The sequence below is a fragment of the Cloeon dipterum genome, chromosome 1 (assembly GCF_949628265.1).
Source record: "Cloeon dipterum chromosome 1, ieCloDipt1.1, whole genome shotgun sequence".
NCBI lineage: Eukaryota > Metazoa > Arthropoda > Insecta > Ephemeroptera > Baetidae > Cloeon > Cloeon dipterum.
This window is the reverse complement of record NC_088786.1, coordinates 43,043,749-43,064,364: the sequence shown is the minus strand read 5'-3', so window position 1 is coordinate 43,064,364 and position 20,616 is coordinate 43,043,749. Positions and strand designations below refer to the sequence as shown.

Genomic DNA, 20,616 nt, shown 5'->3' with positions numbered 1-20,616 from the left:
GCTGCATTACAAAGAAGACAAAATTTTGCTCAATAAAATTGCTGGACATTTTTTACCGATCTGATTTTTAATTTTTATTATGCTCATATATTCTATTCTATTCAGCAGATCGACGAGCCGGCGAGGCTGAAAATCTCGCTAAAATAAAAACGCACAGAGTTTGGTTTGGCGCGCATTCACTTCAAAAAGCATGGCCCCTCCCTTCCTCCCGTCGACTTTTTCACGTGGTGCGTTGCGTGCTCTCGTCTCGGATGTAAACAAAACAAAAAGCAGCGTGTGTTCGTTTTCGCCGCACGCCTGATGCAAGTTTCTCTGAGCGGACGCAGTTTGTTTCGCACCCTAGGATGAGAGGCAGGGGCCGAGGCAGGGGTAGGGGCCGAGGCGGGGGCGGGGGCAGGGGCAGGGGCGGGGGGCAGCAGAAGCGCAAGAGCCAGGACAGGCTGAATTTTACGAACAAGAGGTTTCGGCCCGACGAGCGGCACAAAGAGGAGGCGGAGGCGGCAGAGGAGCGCGTGTCCGAGACGTCCGAGTCTTCGGACGAGGAGCAGCCGTCCGACGACGCTTACCAGCAGCTTCTGGGCACAATGAGCGCCCGCGCGAGGCCGCCCGCCGTCGTCAGCACCGACGAGTCCGAGGACGACGACGACGCCAGCCACGACGACGCGGATGCGGACGAGCCGGACAGCGGCTCGGACGACGATATTGAGGCCGAGCATGAGCACCAAGGCCACGACAGTGAGTCGGACGCCGACGACGGCGGCGACGACAAGGTACACGAGGTATTTTAGTTGAACTTCATGCAATTTCATTAATTAAAAAATATCATCTCTGATCGAATTGAAAAATGAATTATATTAAAGCATGAAACCATGAATTCGGCCCTGGCTGTCGGAATTAAATATAATAATTAATTTTGCTGTGCCCAAAGGAGGCGGAGGCGGAAGACCCGTTCTGCGTGCACCTGAACGGGGAGCTGGAGGGGGCGTTGCTGGCGGCGGTGTCGGCCGACAAGCCGCAGGTGGAGACGAGCAAGCTGTTCTGGCCGCACCTCGGCCACATGCAGGTGCAGCTGCCGCGGGTGGAGGCGGCCTCGGCGGCCCCCAGGGCCTCCGGCTGGGGGCTGTGCGAGGCGGAGAAGGCGCTGCTGCGGGCGGCGGCGCCGCCCGCGCGACCGAGCGGCGCCGAGAGCTGGCAGCGGCTGCGCGTGAAGCAGCAGCTGTGGGCCAACGTGGACGCGGCGCTGTCCGGCGGCGGCCTCAGCGGGCTGCAGGCCGAGGTGTTGGCCGTGCTCAACAACTACCAGGACCTCTACTTGGCCGAGCAGACGGCCGCCAACCTCGAGCAGCTGCGCTTCGTCTACTGCCTGCACGCGGTCAACCACGTGCTCAAAACCAGGGCCAGGGTGCTGGCCAACAACGACAGGGTCAAGCGCGCCGGCGGCGACGTGCCCGACGACTGCAGGGACCAGGGCCTCGTCAGGCCAAAGGTGCTCATCCTCCTCCCTTTCAAAGACGCCGCCTACAGGTAATCCAAAATCGTTTGACAGAAAAATTAGTTGGTGCCCGAATATATGCTGTTGTCGCTTTCGTTGCAGGACGATCAACACGATAATCTCGATCCTGCTGGGCGACGGCAAGGGAACCGTGATGAACCACAAACGCTTCGTCGACGAGTTCACTGGCGAGGAGCTTGCGCTGCCCAAGAAGAATCCCAAGCCCGAGGACTACGAGCAGCTGTTCCGGGGCAACGTCGACGATAATTTCAAAATCGGCATGTCCGTTACGAAAAAAAGACTGAAGCTGTACGCGGACTTTTACGAGTCGGACATAATCGTGGCGTCGCCGGTGGGCCTGCGCGTGGTGGTGAGCGGCGAGGCCGAGGCCGAGCAGGACTTCGACTTCCTGGCCGGCCTCGAGCTGGTGGTGATGGACCAGGCGGAGGTGCTGGCGCTGCAGAACTGGCAGCACGTGCAGCACCTGTGGCAGCACGTGCACCTGCAGCCGCGCAACCGGCGCGACACCGTCTTCTCGCGCATCCGGCTGTCGGCGCTGGCCGGACACGCCAAGTACCTCAGCCAGACGTGCGTCTTCTCCTCGGTGCAGATGCCCGAGGTGGCCGCCCTGATGCGCGCCCGCTGCCGCAACTACGCCGGACGCGTGCTCGTCGCCAACCCAGTCCGCATCGGCTCCATCGCCCAGGTCGTCGTCCATCTGCCGCAGGTACGCAAACACGCTTTCTAAAACCAGTTCGCAATCGGCCTTTGCTGTCGGCAATTTGCTTATGCTTTTTAAACAGACTCGACTTAAGTTTTGAAAAGCAACTTAAGTTGTGACTCCTCAACTATTTTTTCCTTTTTTAATTTCCCGAGTAGGTACAAAAATTAAATTACACGCCATTTAAATTTGTTCCACTCTTCAGAGTTTCTAATCCACCATCATGTTCCATCTTTCCAAGCCTCAAACGTTCCAAATAAATCGACTGTCGCTTGTCAACAAACTCATTTAAATTATGTGCCAAATAACAATACAATTCTGCCAGGAAAAAACGTACTGGGTTCTAAATTAACAATTCACGTTTGCAAAATTACGAACTAGCAAGGAAAAATGCTGATTGTCTGCCCGCTTTGTTAGTAAATAATTCAATTTGTTTGGGTCAGGTGTTCCACAAAATCGAGGCGTCGTCTGTGAGCCAGTGCCTGGAGAAGCGATTCGAGGTGTTCGTGTCGAAGATTCTGCCGCAGTTCCGCGACTCGATGATGAGCCACACGCTGATCTACGTGCCCTCGTACTTTGACTACGTCCGCCTGCGCAAGCACTTGATCGACAAGGAGCTCAGCTTCGTCCAGATTTGCGAATACGCCGAGGTAGAATCGATTTAGTTCGATTTTTGTTCAACCAATGTAACGCTGTTTGCCGGCAGAACGGGAAAATCGCGAGGGCCAGGGACTTGTTCTTCCACAACGAGGCGCACTTTTTGCTCTACAGCGAGCGCTTCCACTTTTTCCGGCGCATCCGGCTCAAGGGCATCCGCCACCTCGTCTTCTACCAGCCTCCCACCCTGCCGCATTTCTACCCCGAGCTGTGCAACTTCATGCAGGTTCGTCCGATATTTCTAAGCACGCAGAAAATCAAGTGAATTAACTGTAAATAAAATTATTACTTGGACAGGAGGCGAACCAGAATCCGAGGAAGGAGGGCGGAAGCTCGACCAACATGACCGTGACGATTCTGTACTCAAAGTACGACGCGCAGAGGATCGCGTCCATCGTGGGCACGGAGCGGGCCTCCAGCATGATCGGCTCCGAGAAGACTGTCCACCTCATGGTCACCGGCGACGACAAACAATAATTGACTCTTATTTTTCCAATCTTTTTAATTAAAACCAGTGTTTACTTGCAGGAATCGAGTTTTATTTTGTTCACTAAAATAATTATCGCCGAAACAGAGTTCCTCGCGTAATAATTAATTAATTACAAGTCGCAATAAATACATAACAGCGCGCGCGCGTATTTTACTCTTTTTTTCTTTTTTATTTCTGATAAAATAGAATGATTGCAAGCGGTGTGCTAGAGTCTAGTAATAATTAATTACACGTATTGTTCATCTCGGATAAAACGATCAGATAGGAATTGCTAGCACTCGAATCAAGGCACAAATAATGGGGCTCGGGCGGCGAGAAAGCGAAACGAAGCAAGGCCAGCACCGATCTCGCGCGCGACGACAACCAAAACTTCTTATATTCAAATATAATCAAATTCGAGCAACAAACGACGTGGGTTGGCATCAGGTAGTTTACTTTCGCTTACACTTAGTACGATGGCCTTTGCAGGTTACAAATGTGTTTACATTATTTCATAATAATTCGTATTTTAGCTGCTCAGTGAAGTAAGGTAATTGTGCTTTCCAATCACATGAATATTTTTACCACGCGACGCCCCGAAAACCCTCGTCCATTTTTTTTCTTTTTTTGCCAAGAGTTGGGAGCGGGCGGCGTCGCGAGGTTCTTACAAAATCTGTGTCTGTGTGTTATACTTTTCGTAATAATTATATTGCTAAAGTGGTGTGTGTAACAACGTTATTGTCCAAGGCTACTTTATAAAGTTATTAGCAAAATATCGCATTTCCAGTGAGCATTGTTATTTTTTTCTTTCTCGCGCGTTCAAGACGCCGGCGATAACAATTTTTGTTTTTTCGTAGATTGAGCAACTGACTCAGTTGCGTGAACAAACGATTCCAAGCGAAAACGTGTGCTAATTATTTATTTAATAATATATTGCTGTACTTTCGATGGTTTCTCCTCGTCTTAACTCTGTATGCATAATTAATTATAGGTTTGCTTCGGCTCTATGCGCATAGACCCTGGTTGAAGCGCTAAAAGCTAGCTAGAGTCAGTGTACAGTTGAATCCAAGTAAAATGCAGAAGACGAATAGGAATAGTACTTTTGTATAGTTAATTAATTTAATGAAGTTTGGGTGTGTGTTTACGTACGGTCCGCGGTTTCAGTGATGGCACCGAATGTGAGCACGTCGACGAGTCTGAGAGGTTTATTCTGGGATAAGCTCTGCGTTTTCTTTCCATCCTGAGTGTGGCGTCGGCGTCAGGTTAAAATCGCTAGCGAGGGGAAGCAGGTAAAAAAAGAAATAAAAAAATGTACAAAACACGTTTTCCGGGAGGTGAGACAGGCCCGCGATCCTTACAACGACGACACTTTGTTTTTACACGCGCTTCTGTACAGACAGACAGACAGACGGAGAGAATGGCAGCGACGAACCTCAGGTCAGGTCAGGGCAGGGCAGGGCGGGTCAGGACGGGGATCAGTTCATCTTGGCGAAGGAGGCGTTGGCCGGCAGCGTGGCCGACCGCATCTGCGCCGCCAGCTTGGCCTGGTTGCCGGCCGAGCGCGTCGACTCCCTGCCGACCGAACGAAAGAGCAAAGTTTGCATCTCGCATCACACATCACAACAGCAGCTTTTTGCTTTGTAACCTGGGCGACAGTTTGACAGGGTCGAGGCCGGAGCCGGAGCCGCCAGCGCAGCTGTTGGCCTTGTAGCCGCACTTCTGGATCTTCTTGCTCAGCCGCGCCACCCACTGCTTCTGCTCGTCGTTGCTGGCCGCCAGCACGAGCAGCTCCTTGGCAGAGTTGGGGTCGTAGTGCACCTTGCACGGCGCCACGCCCTCACCCTTGTGCTCGATGTGCTCCTTGTGCACCTTGATCCGACATCCTGACACCAACACACAATTAATTTCTTTTTCTCGCCACCAAATAGTCATTTCGTGCCGTAAATCAGAATTTCCGATTGGTTTGAAATGACAAAATGGAGCTGGAAGAAAATTTGGGAGTCCATTAAATTGCTGTCGGCCAACTCTCTAAAAGGAATTTTCCGAGGAATGAAAAAAACTTGCTTCAAAATTCGATTTTTGCCACGCAAAATTCCACAGAGATTTCAGAGCTCATTGGCTGGGCAACAGCATCAAATACAAAAATTTCTCCTCGTGAAAAGGGCTTGACAAAATCAAATTTCGAATATCCATTGGGGAAAATGCGATACGTACTTCTGCACTCGAGCGCCGGCGGCGGCCGGAACATGTGCCACAGCGGCCTGGTGCAGACGTCGCAGATGGTCGGCATGTGGAATGAGATCTGGAGGAACTCGTGGCCCTTGAGCGCCACCGTGCCAGGCTTGTCGTCGTTGCGCAACTCGAGCTGCGCCACGGTCAGCGTGCCCGAGCCGCTGGTTCCGTCTTCCGGCCGGCGCACCTCGCCCTCCCCCGCGTACAGCAGCTGCCGAATCAAGTAAAAATCAAAGAACCAAATTTAATTTAGGCATCGCACCTGGAAGATTCTCGGGATATCTTTGGCATCGGCTCGGATGACGTCGCCCTGGGTAACTGGCCGCACGTGGAATACTTTGCTGTTGGACACGAAAATAAGTCAATCACGCGAATTTCAACGCGGCATCATATTTGTAATTTTAATTCCCGACTTTTAACTCACTTAAGATCTAGAATTAAGACAGGGTCGGCGTTGAGCTTTTCGCTCTCCGAGTTGTAGAAGATGATTTTCTTGGACGAAACGACGATGTACTGCTTTTTCCAGCCGTGCCGCCGTATGTTCTGCTTGTTGGGCACCGACAGCCAGCCCTCGAGGCGCGATTCCTGCATGAGGGCGTCGTCGGCGTCGTTCTCGGCGCCGCTGCTCAGCGACGCCGTCTCGCTCGACAGGGAGGCGATCTTGAGCTGCAGCTGCTCGATCTCCGAGTCCTTGCTCGCCGCCTCCATCTGCAGGCGCAGCTTGACGTTGTGGTCGTCCTGCGCCTGCGCCTGCAGCTCCTGCAACTCGCGCTGGTGCTTGGCCGCCATCTGACTGTACTTGTCCCGCTCCTGTGAAAATACCAAATTTGATTTATTTATTTTTTCACCCACCACCCCGTCAAAAGAAAGCAGGACCTGTGTGAGCTCCTGCTGCAGTTTGCGACACTCCTTCTCCTTGCGGCGCAGGTCGCCCGACGACACCTTGTTCTTGCCGCGGGCGTCCTTGCTCAGCAGGTCCTTGCGGTTCATGATTTCGGCCAGCTTGTTGACGGCCTGCGTCTTCAGCAGCTGCTCCTGCTTCAGCTGCGTCTTCAGCCGCTCCAGCTCTTCCTTGAGGCTCACGGACCGCGACAGGTCTGCCACAATCGCAAATTTAAAAATAAACAAACAAATAAATTGGACGACTCACCGTCCTGCATCGATTTGATCTGTCCAGCCAAGCTCTCCTTCTCCTTTTCCATCAGCTTCTTGATTTCAGTCTCCTTCTCGACCAGCTGCTCCGAGAGGAAAAATTAATTTTGACTCGGATTGAAACGAGAGATTGGATTACCGCGTTGATGGTAGCGTCCCTGGAGGCGATGTCAGTCCTGTGGCGCGCGAGCAGGTCCTTCAGCTCGAGCTCCTTCATAGTCTTGTCCTTCTCGAGGTCGGCCACCGTCTCCTCGGCGATCGACCTGGCCAGCGCCTCGGCGTCCGCCCGCGCAAGCGTCAGTTGCAGCTGGTGCGCCATGCTGTTCCGCTCCTCCTCCAACTGCAGCTGGTTTCGGCTTTTCTCCTCCAGCTCCTCGCGCAGCTCCTGCGTCTGCGTCTTGTACAGCGTCTGTCGACCAACAAAATTATATTGTTTCGACCGAGTGTACCACAAAAATGTTTTTTTTGCGTAAATTTTTCAAAATAATAAAATTAAAATTAACCGAAAAGTGCTGCTCGGCGTCGAGCTGCTCCTGCAGCTCCTTCATGTGGGCGTCGTCGCGCAGCCTGGCGGTCTTGACCGTGTCAAGCTGGTCCTGGGAGGCGTGCAGACTGTGTCTCATGTCGGACAGCTCGTTCTCGAGCTGCGTCTCTCTGGTCTTGAGGGTGGAGACCTCCGAGTTGAGCACGGCCACGTCCGACTGCAGGCCCAGCTTCTTGTTCTGCTCCTGCTCGAGCTGCGTGTGCAGCGCGCGCACCTTGTCGCCGTCCTGCCGGTGCTCGCCCTCCAGCTTCTGCAGCCGCTGCTGCATCTGCCGGTAGTCGACCGACAGCATCGACATCTGCCGCTCCTTCTCCTGCGCAGACATCTCGCTCTTCTGCCGCGCCACTTTCTCCTCGTTCAGTTTCGTCTGCAGCGCTGCGAATGCGACATTCCAATTTTTAAACAGGCCAATCTTATGTTTTAAAATTGGCTATTAATGGAAGTCTAAAGCGTATTTCAATTTATAGAATTAATTTTCCCCATTTGAGCGTCATATAAAGGAGATGCCGTGCTAGACGACGAACTCAACAGAAATCAGTGCAAAATTGGCCGAAAACGCGAGTTAAATTCGCGCCTCTGAATCACATTCCGATACAAGGCCTAAAGAACGGCATTTGTGAGCAAAAATGAATCGATTGACATCGGACGGAAAACCTTTTTGGACCCTAAATCATTTGAAAAAATAATTAGAGCGTACCTTTGACCACTTCAAGGTTTGCCTCCTCCTTGTTGACGAGCCTGGTCCTCTCGGTCTCTTCGTGAGAGCGCACCTCCTGCTGGTAGCGGTTCTGGGCCGCCTTGAGTTCTAGCTCGAGCGAGGCGCACTCCTTCTCCAGGGTGGACACCTTCTCGACCAGCCCCTGGCAGTCCTCGTGCAGATGAAGTTCGCGCTGCTTGGCGCTCTCCAGCTCGGACAGGGTCGACTGCAACCGGCCTGCGGGAAAGGTTTTTTTTATTATTTTTTTTAAAAAAAGGCCCAATCCATCAGGACGGGCGTGCGCGTACTCTCGAGCTCGTGCTGCATGCCGGACGCCTTGGATCGCGAACTCATCTCAAGCTGCAGCTGGTTCTGCAAGTGCGTCACTTCCTGCTTCAGCCGGTCACGCTGCGTCTGCAGCGTCGACACGTTCATCTGCAGTTCCCGCTGCATTTGCTCCGCTGCTGACCTGCAAAGTTCAACGTTTAAAATAATAGCAATTAATCCACAAGCAGCCAGGCAGAAGACTTGTAAATTAGAAAAAATATTGCGCTTTAGATGCGTGGTATTTATTTATTTTTTAATTTTTGCCTCGTCTGCCCGTGATAATTCCAAAAGGAGCGGAAACATTAGCACAAATAGGGCTGGGATGTTTACTTTTTTAAGCCTTGGAAGCCTTAAAGTATTTTTACTTGCGATTTTGGGCGTAGGCCTTAAATCTGTAGGGAATTTTTCGGTGTCTCAATGTGCCTGCCACACTGATCAATTCATCTGCTTAAATCAAGTCTAATTCTTCAAAACAGATCATAATCGAACGAAAACTGGATTAATTGATCGATTTTATGGGAATATAATGGATTATACTCCTTTGGCACTCGATTGAATTGACAAATTCCACTCATTTCTGTTACGGTGTTCGAATCCAATGAATTCACGAAAAATCCTTAATTTCGGGATTTGTTATCGACATTAAAAGTCAAAGGGATCGACTGATTAGCTCAGAGATTACTTTGAAAAGGTCAGATCCAATTTTGAGGAGTCAAGAGGCCCGAATAGCTGTGAAAAAGGCGAAAAAGGCTGACCTGGCGTTGGTGAGCTCGGAGATTTGCTTCCTGAGTCTGTTGGCGAGGTCGTTCTCCGACTTGAGCTTGTCGTTGAGCTCGGCGATCTGCTTCTCGAGCGAGGAGACGCGCTCGTAGGCGCCGACGTCGCGGCTGCGCTTGCTGAGCTCGTCGTCGAGGCGGTGCTGCAGCCGCTGCACGGTGGCCTCGAGGCCGCGCTTGCCGTCCTGCTCGGCGTCGACCTTGCGCTGCGCCTCCTTCAACTCGTGCCGCAGCAGCGTGATCGTTTTCTCGAAGCCGGTCACCTCGGCGCGCAGCTCCGCCTCGCGCCGCTCCATCTCGTCCAGCTTGGCCCGCAGCGACTTCTGTTTGGCGCGCAGCTCCTCCTGCAGGTGCTTCTCGTTCACCAGCTGCTGCTCCAGCAGCTCGGAACTCGCACTCTCGCTTCGGCTGATCTGCAAACGCACCGACCACACGCATCAATACAAAATCTCAGAGCAAAGAAATCGGATAGCACGGCAAGAAAATGAGAAAACAAACAAATTTTACTTGTAATTTTGGTCAGTTTTGGAATATTTTTGACACTCAATTCAAGCAGGAGGCTTGAAGAAACTGCATGCTCGTGGCAATTGCATAATTACTACCTGTCCAGGTTATTAAAAAATCGATTTCGCCGAATAGGAGGGGATTTTAGGGGGCCTTTAATTTGTCTTCAAATACTTTGACTCAGGATTCAGTTTGAGAAAAACAACGTGCTAGAGTAAATCAAAACTTTCTTGACAACAATTTTTTGTTCGCGATTTGAGGCAAATTTTCACCTTAATTTAATTGTTAAGCTAAGAAAACCTATTTAACAGAGGACAAAATTTCTTGAGAAAAACTAAATTAATATTCAAGTCCATGCGATACTTTTGTTTCCACTCATGCAAAAAATAGGGGGGAAAACTTACTCCGTCGTACTGAATTACGAAAAAAGCGCCGACAGCAGAGGATGGAAAGTTAACATGGAATTAGTGACAGTTCTGAGAGGACGCGCCGAGAATAAAATATTGCTTACCATGTCGAGACAGTCGCTGTTGCTCTTGCCCAGTTTCGACAGCAATCTGTAATTAATTGCCAGGTAATTTTAAATTTCTTGACACGGTAGGACGAAAATTTACAAAGAGGAAATAAATTTGTAAGCAAAATGCAAATGAGAGGAATTAATTGTGAAACTCTGGAGAAAGAGGAACTGACTGGTAGTCTTTGGAGTAGGTGAATCCCACGAAGGGCAGGTGGTTGCCGGCGAAGGCCTTGGGCGTGGGGAAGTTCTCCTCGGGACTCTCGTCCTTGTCGAGGTCGTCGAAGTTGCTGGTGTCCTCGTCGCCGGCGAGCTCAGGGACGACGGGCGGGACGCAGTCGCGGATCGAGTCGAACGTCCACTGGTCGTTGCGGAAGAAGGCGTGCGCCTGGATCTCGGCGACGCCGGTGCGGCCGAGGCGGACGGCCCGGTCGGTGAGGAAGCCGCAGATGAGGCTCTGCGCGCTCGGGCTGATGGGAACGTCCGGCGGGAAGTGCAGCGAGTTGCGGTGGTCCATGATGCGGCCGTAGGTGCCCACGAGGCTCTCGGCGTAGAACGGCGTGTCGCCCACCAGCATCTCGTAGAGGAACACGCCCACCGACCACCAGTCGCACTCGCGGCCGTACTCGCCCTCGCCGCCCTGCGACTGCAGCACCTCCGGCGAGATGTAGTCCGGCGTGCCCACCGCCGTGTCCGACCGCACCAGTCCGTCCTGCCGACAAACACACCGCGCGTTAGCTCGCAGAACAAAAACACAATAATTCATGTTGCTCGACAAGTTTCTGGCCTGATTTTGAGAATGAAATTCGCCACCTTCGTGAACAGCTGCTCATTTTTTAGTTTCTTTGTTTTGAAATTGAGCAGAAGGCTTGCAAGTCGGATTGGTCGCTTCTTATTGCAACGATTTTGGTCACTTATCAAACTGCAATGTCACGTTTTTAATTTGATTTTAATTTGTTAGTCTGTAAACATAGTAATTTAAATCAGTTCTAATTCTCATTTTCAACACCAGAAATTATGTTCTCGGAATTAGTGGTCATTTAATCACTTTTACTATCAGTAATTTCTCGTTTGCCTTATCACATTTTGTTTTAATCAAACACATTAAGTCCTAATGCAATTTTGGAAGCGAGTCTGATGTAAAATTAAGTCATTTTAAATGAGACATTGACGACAGCGACAAGTTCAGCTGGTATGTTTGTCAAGTAAACAACTCAATTTAAGTTGTATTTCTCCAAATGACTTTGACAAACAGCCGTGGATTTAGTTAATGTATTGAATAATTGTGAGAATAAACAACGATAATAGTTGAAGCTATTAACTTTGCTCTTTACTTAAAACACGCAAGAAAATACCGGATGGCCGCAATTCGGAATTTTCACGAGAGCTCTTTAATTGAGTTGGTATTTTAATTAGAATGCGAAACTAAATTGGTGGATGGTTAAAATTTATATTCGTGCCCTTTCCGGTCCTCGGACAGGGATTAAAAGAAAAAATACGAATTTGCCGATTACGACTGAACTGATAATGCGTTTTTTACTTTTTTTATTGATCAGACGAGCCTACGTGACATTGAAGCACTTGCTTGGCATGATTATGCATACTTAACAAAATAAGGCATTTTATTTAATAAAAGAAATGCCCAGAAAAACCCACTAGCTGAAGAAAGCATCCCAAACAATTCTGAATTTCTGTCACGCTTAGTGTGGCTAAACAAGAGGCCCTTTTTTCTATTTCAAGCCGCAACGCAAGACTCAGATTCTTTACCGAGGTTCTCTCGAGACCAAAAAAGTGGCTGCTAATTAATTTAATCCGCTTGGGTAGACGCTTTTCTTAGTTATTGGCAAATAATTGTAAAATCAAAGGCAACTCACCGCGCCCATCTTCATGCAGGTGCCAAAGTCAGCCAGCTTGAGGTGTCCGTGTCGGTCGAGCAGCATGTTGTCCGGCTTGACGTCGCGGTGCACGAAGCCCATGGAGTGGATGGCGTCGAGGGCGAGCACCACCTCGGCGCAGTAGAACTGGGCCCACTTTTCGGGCACGTCGTAGTTGGACATGAGGTTGACGAGGTCGCCGCCCGGCATGTAGTCCATCACCATGTACAGGTACTTGTCGTCCTGGAACGCGAAGTGCAGCTGCACGATCCACTCCGAGTTGGCGTACGCCATGATGTCGCGCTCCTCCCAGAAAAACGCAGAGTCCGACCGCTTGATCTGCGTTCGCAAACGAAATTTTGTTATTTATTTGTATTTCTGAGTTCGAGGAAAGCAGAACCATCTCAAATTTGCTGAGCAGCTTCATGGCGAACACCTGCTTGGTCGACTTCTGCCGCACGAGCTGCACCTCGCCGAACGCGCCGCGTCCGATCACCTTGATCAGCTGGAAGTCGTCCGCCTTCATCCGCAGTCCGCTGATGTCCCGCGACACGCCGTCATCTGCCCAATTTACAGTTTGGTTACAATTTCGGTCTCGAGAAGCATTTAAAAAACGAAAGGACAAACGGGAACGAATAAAAACTCACATCTGTTGATGAAGGCCTCCACATTTTTTTGGCGCCGCACGGCCGGGTGGTTACAATCGGACACAAGGGCTTGCACGGTATCCTAAAAGGGGCCACATTTATGTAACTATAGCATGCACGGCGGACACGCTCCTCGGCCGGCCGCCCGTCCGTCCCTTCGGACGGACGTACGGACGGACGGCCGAGGACCGGCACAGGGAGGGGGGAGAGGCAGCAGTTACCAGCAGGCAGTCGACGTTGGTCACGCTCCTCGGGTCGGTGATCCTCTCCTCGAGGGCCCGCACCCGCCGCCGCCTGTCCTCGTCCACGATCGCCTCCATTCTGCAACGCGAGCCGCAAATCGAATTAAAGCGCGAGCCAGTCTGCCGCGATTATCACAACACGGACGAAGGCGAAGGCGAGCAAAAGGCCAGAGTCATGCCTCAAATGCAAACAAACGCGTGACTCACCGCCCGCCTAGCACCGGACGGCACGCCGCCGGACCGGGACGCGGTCGGACGTCCGGCCGGCCTGCGTCCCGAACAAGTGTCCCGGGCGGGCGGGGGCGTGTCTCGCGGTGGCGGCGGACAGCGCCCGATCGTGCGTCCGGTCGGTCGGTCGGCCAGGCAGCCAGCCAGCGAGGGCCGCACCCCGCTAGCTCGCTCTCGACTCGACACCCACCTCGGTCCGAGTCAGCGGTCGACGCTCAGTTGGTGCTCGCACCCGCAGCCTTCGACATCGATGTTCCTCGAGCTCGGCAGCTTCGCCCTCTTCGATCTCGTCGCCGCCGTCCTGAGTGTGGTGTGATGTCAGTGTTCTGTTTGGTTCGCTCGGTGTGTTTTGTGTGCCTGCCTGCCGAGTGAATCGAATTAATTCCCCGTTTCGCCGCACCTCAACCGCCGCTGACAGCTGCTCCGGCAGCACTGGGCAGCACCGACACCGACCGCGGCCTCATCACGCCACGCCCCTCCCGCCGCAGCGCGCCAATTCAAAGTTTCCCAATCGACAGGAGAGTTAGCACCGGAGACTACGAGTTTTGCCGAGAATTACTAACTCAGCAGGTGTTTTCTCTTCTTGACCTTTGCTCGTTCGCCGCATCTCCATTTCTGAATTTAATTAAGAGCGGATTCCAAATTCCAATCAGGCGCGCGTCTTATACATCCGTCCATCGGCGGTTTCGTTTAAAGCAGATTAATTGAGGCAGAGTCGGTGGTGATGTGCAAGCGATAGGCGCGAGGTGAATGGATATTACGCGAGGCGGCATATTATAATTTTTGACTACCCATCCATTATTTGCGGCGAGAGGTGACGATGCGCCGCCAGCCCGTCGGACCTCTCACACACACTTTCTTTGATCGTTTAATGGGCGTTAGAGCAATGCCCGAAAAAATTCCGCTGTTAAAAATAAATCGCTTTTGTCGCCGCATAATTAAATGGCTGGCTGACAGTGTTCTTATGAATGCAAAAATTTAATTAAAAAAACGTTCTTGTAGTTTCATATTGTGGCTGCAATTTGACCTCTTTTAGCCCTCGGATCAGTGGTAGGTAGGTATGACCTCCAAAACCATTTGTGTATATTCATAAATATACGGAATATCGTGCGGAGGCAGAAATAAAAATTATAAATCAGATCGGTGAACAATTTTCAGCAATTTTTCTGATTGTGAGCAAAATTTTGTATTTTGTATAATGCGGCCGTCTAACAATATGTAAGACGATCGCTGATTCAGAATTATCTTCAGCTGTGATTTTGTTTAGAAAGGTTAAGTGCAGTGCTGAAACGAGTCCTGAGGTGCCGAAACAAGTGCAGTATAGCCACCTAGCCAGCGATAACTCTACTTTTCTTGTTAGTATTTCCCCAAATAAGTTGGAAATTGAGACAACGAAAAGCTGTGGCGATCGAGAGGAAGTTAATGCGGTCGGCGCGATTTGTATTTTGTTTTGTTTGGTCACCATAGGCGGTCGGAAACCAGTAGTGCCTCTCCAGACTAGCTGATCGAGCAAAACAAAATTGTTTAACATATTTTTAGACTTTTTACCTTAAAACAATGAAACAATGTGCATCAATTCGCAAAACCGGCCGATTCATGAGCTGAGATCCAAAACTATAGCGAAAAGCAGCTCATTTGTTAACTAATCAAAAAATAAAGGATTTCCTTTAATAGAGGAAAGTTTGAATATGTGCAAAATAAATTATTCGGCGCCGATGCTTTTGAGTAAGATAGAGTGAGAAACATTTTCCAGTTTGAACTACAAACAGTTACAAACTTAATTCCGGTAAAATTCAAATATAAAATTTTTATAACTTTCCATTTTCCTTTATAAATATTTTATTCTCATTTAATACCTACTGCAATTTAGGACAATACACAAAATTTCTATGATGTTCTACAAATTAATTCTCGACGCGGCAGCTGCGTGGTTTCTAAATGTAATCCAAGGTCATAGTACGTTTGTTTCAGTTCAGACCAAACAAAAGTATTAAACTATAATTTTTATAAAATAAATTAAATCATTAATTTATTTTAAAAATTTTCAGTTTTATTACAGGGGTCTCTGCAAAGGGTTGACCTAGCGGCGGTGGGGTATGAACGCCTGCAATTCCGAGTTTTGCAGGTTGCATTTATTTATATACGCGGCCTTCTCAAATTCGTCAGTGCCGCGCCGCACACTGCATGAAGCATGAAAGTAATCTACTATATTTATGGATTTTGAAAATATTTTATGGGTGGAAGTAAAATTCGAAGTCCGAATTGATAGAGTTGCTTATCGCTTTTATTGACGTAGATAAAAACTCGGTATGGTATCACAAAAATAGAGCTCTGCACAGTGAGTGAGGAGATTTGGAATAAGACACAACCTGGAGACACAACAGCTGCGGTGCGAGTGGTCGACGCCGTCGACGGAAGGCGCCGCGCCCCGCTCGCGAGTGAACAAAAAATAAAAAGTCGTCGTCGTCGTCGTTGTCGTGTAGAGCGGAGGGCGGGCTTTGGGCTTTGGCACGACCTGAGATCAGGGCAGGATGCGTCGGTCGGCGGGGGCCGTCAGATGGCCAGCGGGGGTCTGGGGGTGGCGCGGCGGCGGGCGAAGTTCTGCTCGACCTGCGCCAGGGTCTTGCCGGCTGTCTCGGGCAGCCAGAGGAGGGTGAAGGCGGCGCTGAGCAGCGCCACGAGGCCGTAGACGAGGAAGAGGCCGGCGGCGGAGAGCGCGTGCCGCATCGCAGGGTACGCCTTCAGCACCACGAAGCCGATCAGGTAGGCGTTGCACGTGGTCAGCCCGCCGCCGACGCCGCGCAAATCCGCCGGGAACAACTCGCCCACCATCACCCACGGCAGCGTCAACAGGCCCAGCGTCGACGTCAGGATGTAGCCGAGCACCGCCGTCGCCGGCACCCAGCTCGCGGCGCCTTCTGCCCGACCACAACAACAACAAAAAATCAATTCAAATTCAAATGAGCACCAATCTTGGAAAAATTATTAGTAGCTAGGTAGCTAGGAAAGCCGACCTGCGAACTGGAGGTGCCCGGCCAGCGCCAACATGCACGCCGCCATCCCCAGGCCGGAGACGATGGCCAGCGGCCGGCGGCCGCACCGGCTCATGGCCACGCTGACGCCGGCCGTCGCCACGAGCCGCGCCACGCCGATCAACACCGTCGCTAGGTACTTGTCCATCGTCACGCCAGCCTCCTGCACCACGTCCACCGCGTAGAAGATGACCACGTACACGCCTCGAATATTTCATTCAAAATTATTCCAATTAATTTTTAGCGTGGAGATTTTTCCCTTTTTTTAATTTATTAGAAAAAGTAAGGTGTATTATTTATGCTTCAACAAGGCCTTCAAGTCAATGCGAGGCTGAATAATCAGAGTTGTCAGAGATGCAAATGCACCTCCGGGCGTTGAGGGACAATTATTTCTTATGCAGTTATTTTAAAATGTTTCGCACCAACAAATAACACGTTTGACCGACAAATATTCTACTCACGTTGAGTAAGTCAGATAATATCCCCAGCAAATTTACCGAAAAATTTGTGATTAATAAATAAAAACGCACCCGAGGCCTGCTGGAAAAAGAAGAAGACGTTGAGGATGAGGAGCGGCTTCCAGAACTGCGGCGTCCTGAGAGCCTTGGAGAGGTTGCGCCAGCCCTGGGAGTCTGGCTTGCCCTGCTGCGCCCTGAGCAGCTCGTCGAACTCGACCCTGACGTTGGGGCCGGCGCCGCCGCGCAGCGCCGCCAGCGAGCGCTCCGCCTGCGAACGCCTGCCGCGACCCACCAGCCACGCCGGGCTCTCGGGCAACGCCAGGCTCACCAGCAGCGCCACCGTCGCCGCCGCGGCACCGCTCCACGCGGCCACCTGCCACGGAAACGCAGAACCTGCAGGTGAAACGGCAAAATTAAGAATAAATCAAAGCAGCAACCGCTATTGCGCCTGCATGTGCAGAAAATGTTTCAAAGTTGCTCTTTAGGAAAACTGTCCGGGATTTTAGGGATCATCTCATAATATCGTTTATCATCCCTTTTTGGACCATGCCATACCAACTTTTTTGCCTGCTTTAAAAAATGAAAAATCCACGCGCGTGCGCAGAAGGATTGCGAGAGCTAATAGAGTAGCGTTTCCGTTTGCTGACCGAGAACGTAGACGATGAGGATGCCGAGCGCGATGCTGATGGAGTTCCAGCAGAGGAGGAGGCCGCGCATGTGCGGCTGGACGACCTCGGCCATGTACACGTTGGTGACGGCGCTGGCGAGGCCGACGGCCAGTCCGGTGCCGACGCGGCCGGCGAACAGCTGCCAGAGGGAGCCGGCCGAAGCGAGCAGCACCCAGCCCAGCACGCACGGCACGTTCAGCAGCACCAGCGTCCACTTGCGACCGAGCCGCTCCAGGGTCCACGCTGACGCCAGGCACCCCACCGGCGTCGCGATGTTCGAGATGCTAGCTAACAAATATTCATTTCATTTACATTTCGCAAGAAAAAATTGGCTCGGAATTTCTGGAAAATATTTTTCAATCAATAAGTATATTACTTCTTTGGAATGAATAAAATGACAATTCCTCGATAAGTTCCATTTAGCCTGCTTTTATGCAAAGAGGAGCTTTGACATTGACAGAGGTGAAAATTCCAAATTGGAAAATTGCAAGGCACGCGAGGAATGCCGTCCATCGAGGAAAAAATGCGAGTGCACTGATCTGCAGAACCAGTTTTTTTATTGTTTACGTTTCGCTATATCGTCATCTCTAAAAGTGAGAATGAGAGAAACGAGAAACCGGTTCTCGGTGGCGCTTTTGTTTTCCGTTTGGCGCGTGCGGATAGTTACCGAACCAGGAGGCGGTGTTCTCGTCGAAGGGCTCGACCTTTCCAGGGATGCCGAGCTCGTCGAGCGTGGGCAGCGCCACCGCCGAAAAGCCCAGCGCCATGCCCGGCGACAGCATCGACAGCGACGTCCCCAGGGCGATCAGCAGCTACACAAAATCCATTCCTCTTTAATGTCACATTTTTTTTTTAAAAGGGGGAATTTGTATTTTGCAATTAAAAGAAGCGGGAATTAGCTTAGTTGATGCGTTGAAAGAACCAACAACCTTTTATAAGTGAGACGGAAAGCACGAGTTTCCGCCGGGGTTAATTACGTCAGAATCAATCACATGGGTTATCATTTAACTGCTTGCTCTCTAATCAACGCGTGGCAATGGCAAAACAAACAAATCAATATCGACTCTCGTGAATGTTGTAAAAAAAACTGTAATCGCGCAGACTGAAATTACGACACGATCGAGAATTTCCACCTCGTATTAATGGTTGATAAAATTAATCAAGACCTTTACCATATTGTTTAAATTGTTCGAGTGTCCACAATTTTAGTTTAAAAAATAAATAAAAATTAAACTTCTAGTCGATTAATTTCTAAAAGCGGCGATAGATAAATTTTAGAAGTGAGAGAGAAACGAACAAAAATTCCAAAACACGTCGTTGCACAAGTCTGGGCGGAAGTGGAACGACGAGCATTTAAATCTTTTAATGGGGCTGCTGACCTGGACGAGGGTGACCCTGAGGGTGGAGTGCGGGTGCTGGCCGGCCACGCTGTCCACCGACTTGTAGGTGATCGGCTCGTCATGATCGCTGTTGGACAAAAGACGACTTATTTCATTACTCGCCATCTCTCAACGCCCGCGTCAACAAACAAACAAACAAACAAAGCACCGAAGAAAAAGAAAAAATTGTCAGAGAGCGAGAAAGAAAAACCCCTCTGCTGGCGCTTCCCCGCGACACTCGCAGCAGACGCGTATTAATTGCTTGCCACACAATTTAATTAACCTTATACAGAATCGGCTTTACTGTCAACAAATATTTGAAATAAAACTCTCGTGTCCTTTGGAATTAACATGCAATTAAAACATTTGCTCAGCGCGTTGACAGACTGCCGCGCAGAGTTTATATTTGGCGTTGAGTCAATAGCGATAAGGGCGCGGAAGACGCGACGATAAGAAAATATGTATGGATAAAATGCGTGAATGCGCGAAAGGAAGAAGGCAAACAGCTGTCGGATCGTTTAGTTGCACGCTCGCTGGCAGAAAGAGAAAAAATGAATCGCGACAGCCTAGCTGCCTCGCGAACTCGCTCTTTACCTGCTTTGCTTTTATTCCACGCACAATTCATTTCCTAGTTGATATCTGGCACACTTTATTGCGAGCCATTTTATCAGAAGCGCAGAGAAAACCACTATTTATTGATTTCCCTTTTTCCTTCCACTTCCGAGTGATAATTAATTTTAGAAGGAAATTGGGATGGATGTTCTTTTGCAAAGGGCAAATTCGTGTCAACGAGCGAGGTCAGTGACATGACCGACATTCGCGCAATTTTGCTCTCTCTTGGATTCGCTTCGAGTCAAACTAAGTAGCTTCACGCCTCGCTTATTAGGAGAGAAAAATAGCGAAAGTTTTTTAAAAGTTTTAAATTGTTGCGCACCCAATGGAAATGTCGATCATTCAAAAGAGACTCCCAGAATTTCAATACAATCATAAAGTGAAAATTGTAATTGAAATTCTAAAAGGGATTTCGATATTTTCTCTTTTGACCTATCTGGCAGAAATTTAAAATCGAAGGAAATAATTAGAAATTGACCTGTCGACTGGGCAGTAGTCCGTTTCGAGCTCGAGCTCTGCTGCCTCGGCTGGCGTTGGCGGCATTTTCGGTGTGCTCGCGACGACGCCTGCAACGCTACTCAAGCATCATTCTGTTGTCTCTCACTCTCTGGCTCTGGCTTTGGCTGTGGCTGTGGCTGTGGCGGCTCCTCTCCACACACACACACACACACACACACGCACACACACACACACGTGTTGCCAATGCTCGACGGCCGGCCGGCCGCCGCCACCGTTACTCCAATCTCATCACATCGCAGATAAAAACGCACTCGCACGCCTCCCCGCATTCGCGATCAGATAATCGAATTCCCGACTCATTGACCGCGATGACGAAACAAAGTAATCGTTTCTCCTTGTTTTTGTTTTCCTTTTAACTTGTTTTTCTGGCCCAATTCCTTTTATTTTATTTTTTATCTGTTTTTTTTTCTTTTTGTTTTAACTATGGAAAGTTTCTCTACATATTAATATAAATAAAAACAAGACGGGATTGTGATGTTTTCAAGTGGCATCTTCTGATTAAACTTTATAGCTAATCAATTGCAATGCAATTAGTCGCCTTTACGGATGATTTATTGCTCGCAACCTCAACTATTCAATTTTGCGGTCGATCGTGTGTCTCGTGCATCGCATCCGATCGTCGTCTGCGAACTTTTCGCTTCTGCTTTCTGCTGCATGAATGGTGGGAATAATAAACGCGAGCGGCGGCCGGGTCAGTGAGCTGCTTGAGCACGCGACACTCGAGCAGTCGTGCGAGTTCTCGCGATTCAAGGTTAACACTTTTGTTTGCTTTCATCGCCGCGCGCGCAATGCTACGACGTTTGCCCGTCTCCACACGATTAAAAGCAATCAATCCTCAAGCTCGCTTCAATTGCGGGAGGCCAACTCTCGAA

At 50.0% G+C, this 20,616-nt stretch overlaps 3 protein-coding genes across 5 annotated transcripts; 1 reads left to right on the top strand and 2 right to left on the bottom strand.

Moving 5' to 3' along the window:
• The first annotated feature begins 331 nt into the window (after window positions 1–331).
• On the top strand, window positions 332–3,397 carry LOC135933918 (U3 small nucleolar RNA-associated protein 25 homolog). Of its 2 annotated transcripts, none has more exons than XM_065475332.1 (6): window positions 332–770; window positions 929–1,524; window positions 1,595–2,219; window positions 2,657–2,863; window positions 2,920–3,096; window positions 3,168–3,397. In XM_065475332.1, exons 1-6 carry the CDS (start codon window positions 345–347, stop codon window positions 3,345–3,347), a joined length of 2,211 nt encoding a protein of 736 aa, XP_065331404.1. In that variant the 5' UTR covers window positions 332–344; the 3' UTR covers window positions 3,348–3,397. The 2 variants fall into 2 exon arrangements, with proteins under 2 accessions (XP_065331404.1, XP_065331403.1); XM_065475331.1 differs by having other exon boundaries at window positions 332–779.
• Window positions 3,388–13,495, bottom strand: Rok (Rho kinase). Its single transcript, XM_065475329.1, has 19 exons — window positions 13,267–13,495; window positions 12,828–12,927; window positions 12,607–12,688; window positions 12,360–12,520; window positions 11,960–12,298; window positions 10,262–10,797; window positions 10,083–10,128; window positions 9,047–9,480; window positions 8,273–8,433; window positions 7,965–8,201; window positions 7,227–7,642; window positions 6,863–7,132; window positions 6,722–6,806; window positions 6,448–6,668; window positions 5,996–6,381; window positions 5,834–5,912; window positions 5,554–5,782; window positions 4,985–5,222; window positions 3,388–4,911 (listed from the first exon to the last, which is right to left on the bottom strand). Exons 2-19 carry the CDS (start codon window positions 12,924–12,926, stop codon window positions 4,815–4,817), a joined length of 4,116 nt encoding a protein of 1,371 aa, XP_065331401.1. The 5' UTR covers window position 12,927; window positions 13,267–13,495; the 3' UTR covers window positions 3,388–4,814.
• Window positions 13,496–15,332: 1,837 nt separating this feature from the next.
• LOC135933920 (facilitated trehalose transporter Tret1-2 homolog) lies at window positions 15,333–19,862 on the bottom strand. 2 transcript variants are annotated; one of them, XM_065475336.1, is made up of 7 exons: window positions 19,704–19,862; window positions 18,614–18,701; window positions 17,902–18,046; window positions 17,214–17,522; window positions 16,639–16,959; window positions 16,091–16,312; window positions 15,333–15,994 (listed from the first exon to the last, which is right to left on the bottom strand). In XM_065475336.1, exons 1-7 carry the CDS (start codon window positions 19,766–19,768, stop codon window positions 15,630–15,632), a joined length of 1,515 nt encoding a protein of 504 aa, XP_065331408.1. In that variant the 5' UTR covers window positions 19,769–19,862; the 3' UTR covers window positions 15,333–15,629. The 2 variants fall into 2 exon arrangements, with proteins under 2 accessions (XP_065331408.1, XP_065331409.1); XM_065475337.1 differs by lacking the exon at window positions 18,614–18,701 and having other exon boundaries at window positions 19,704–19,816.
• Window positions 19,863–20,616: the final 754 nt, after the last annotated feature.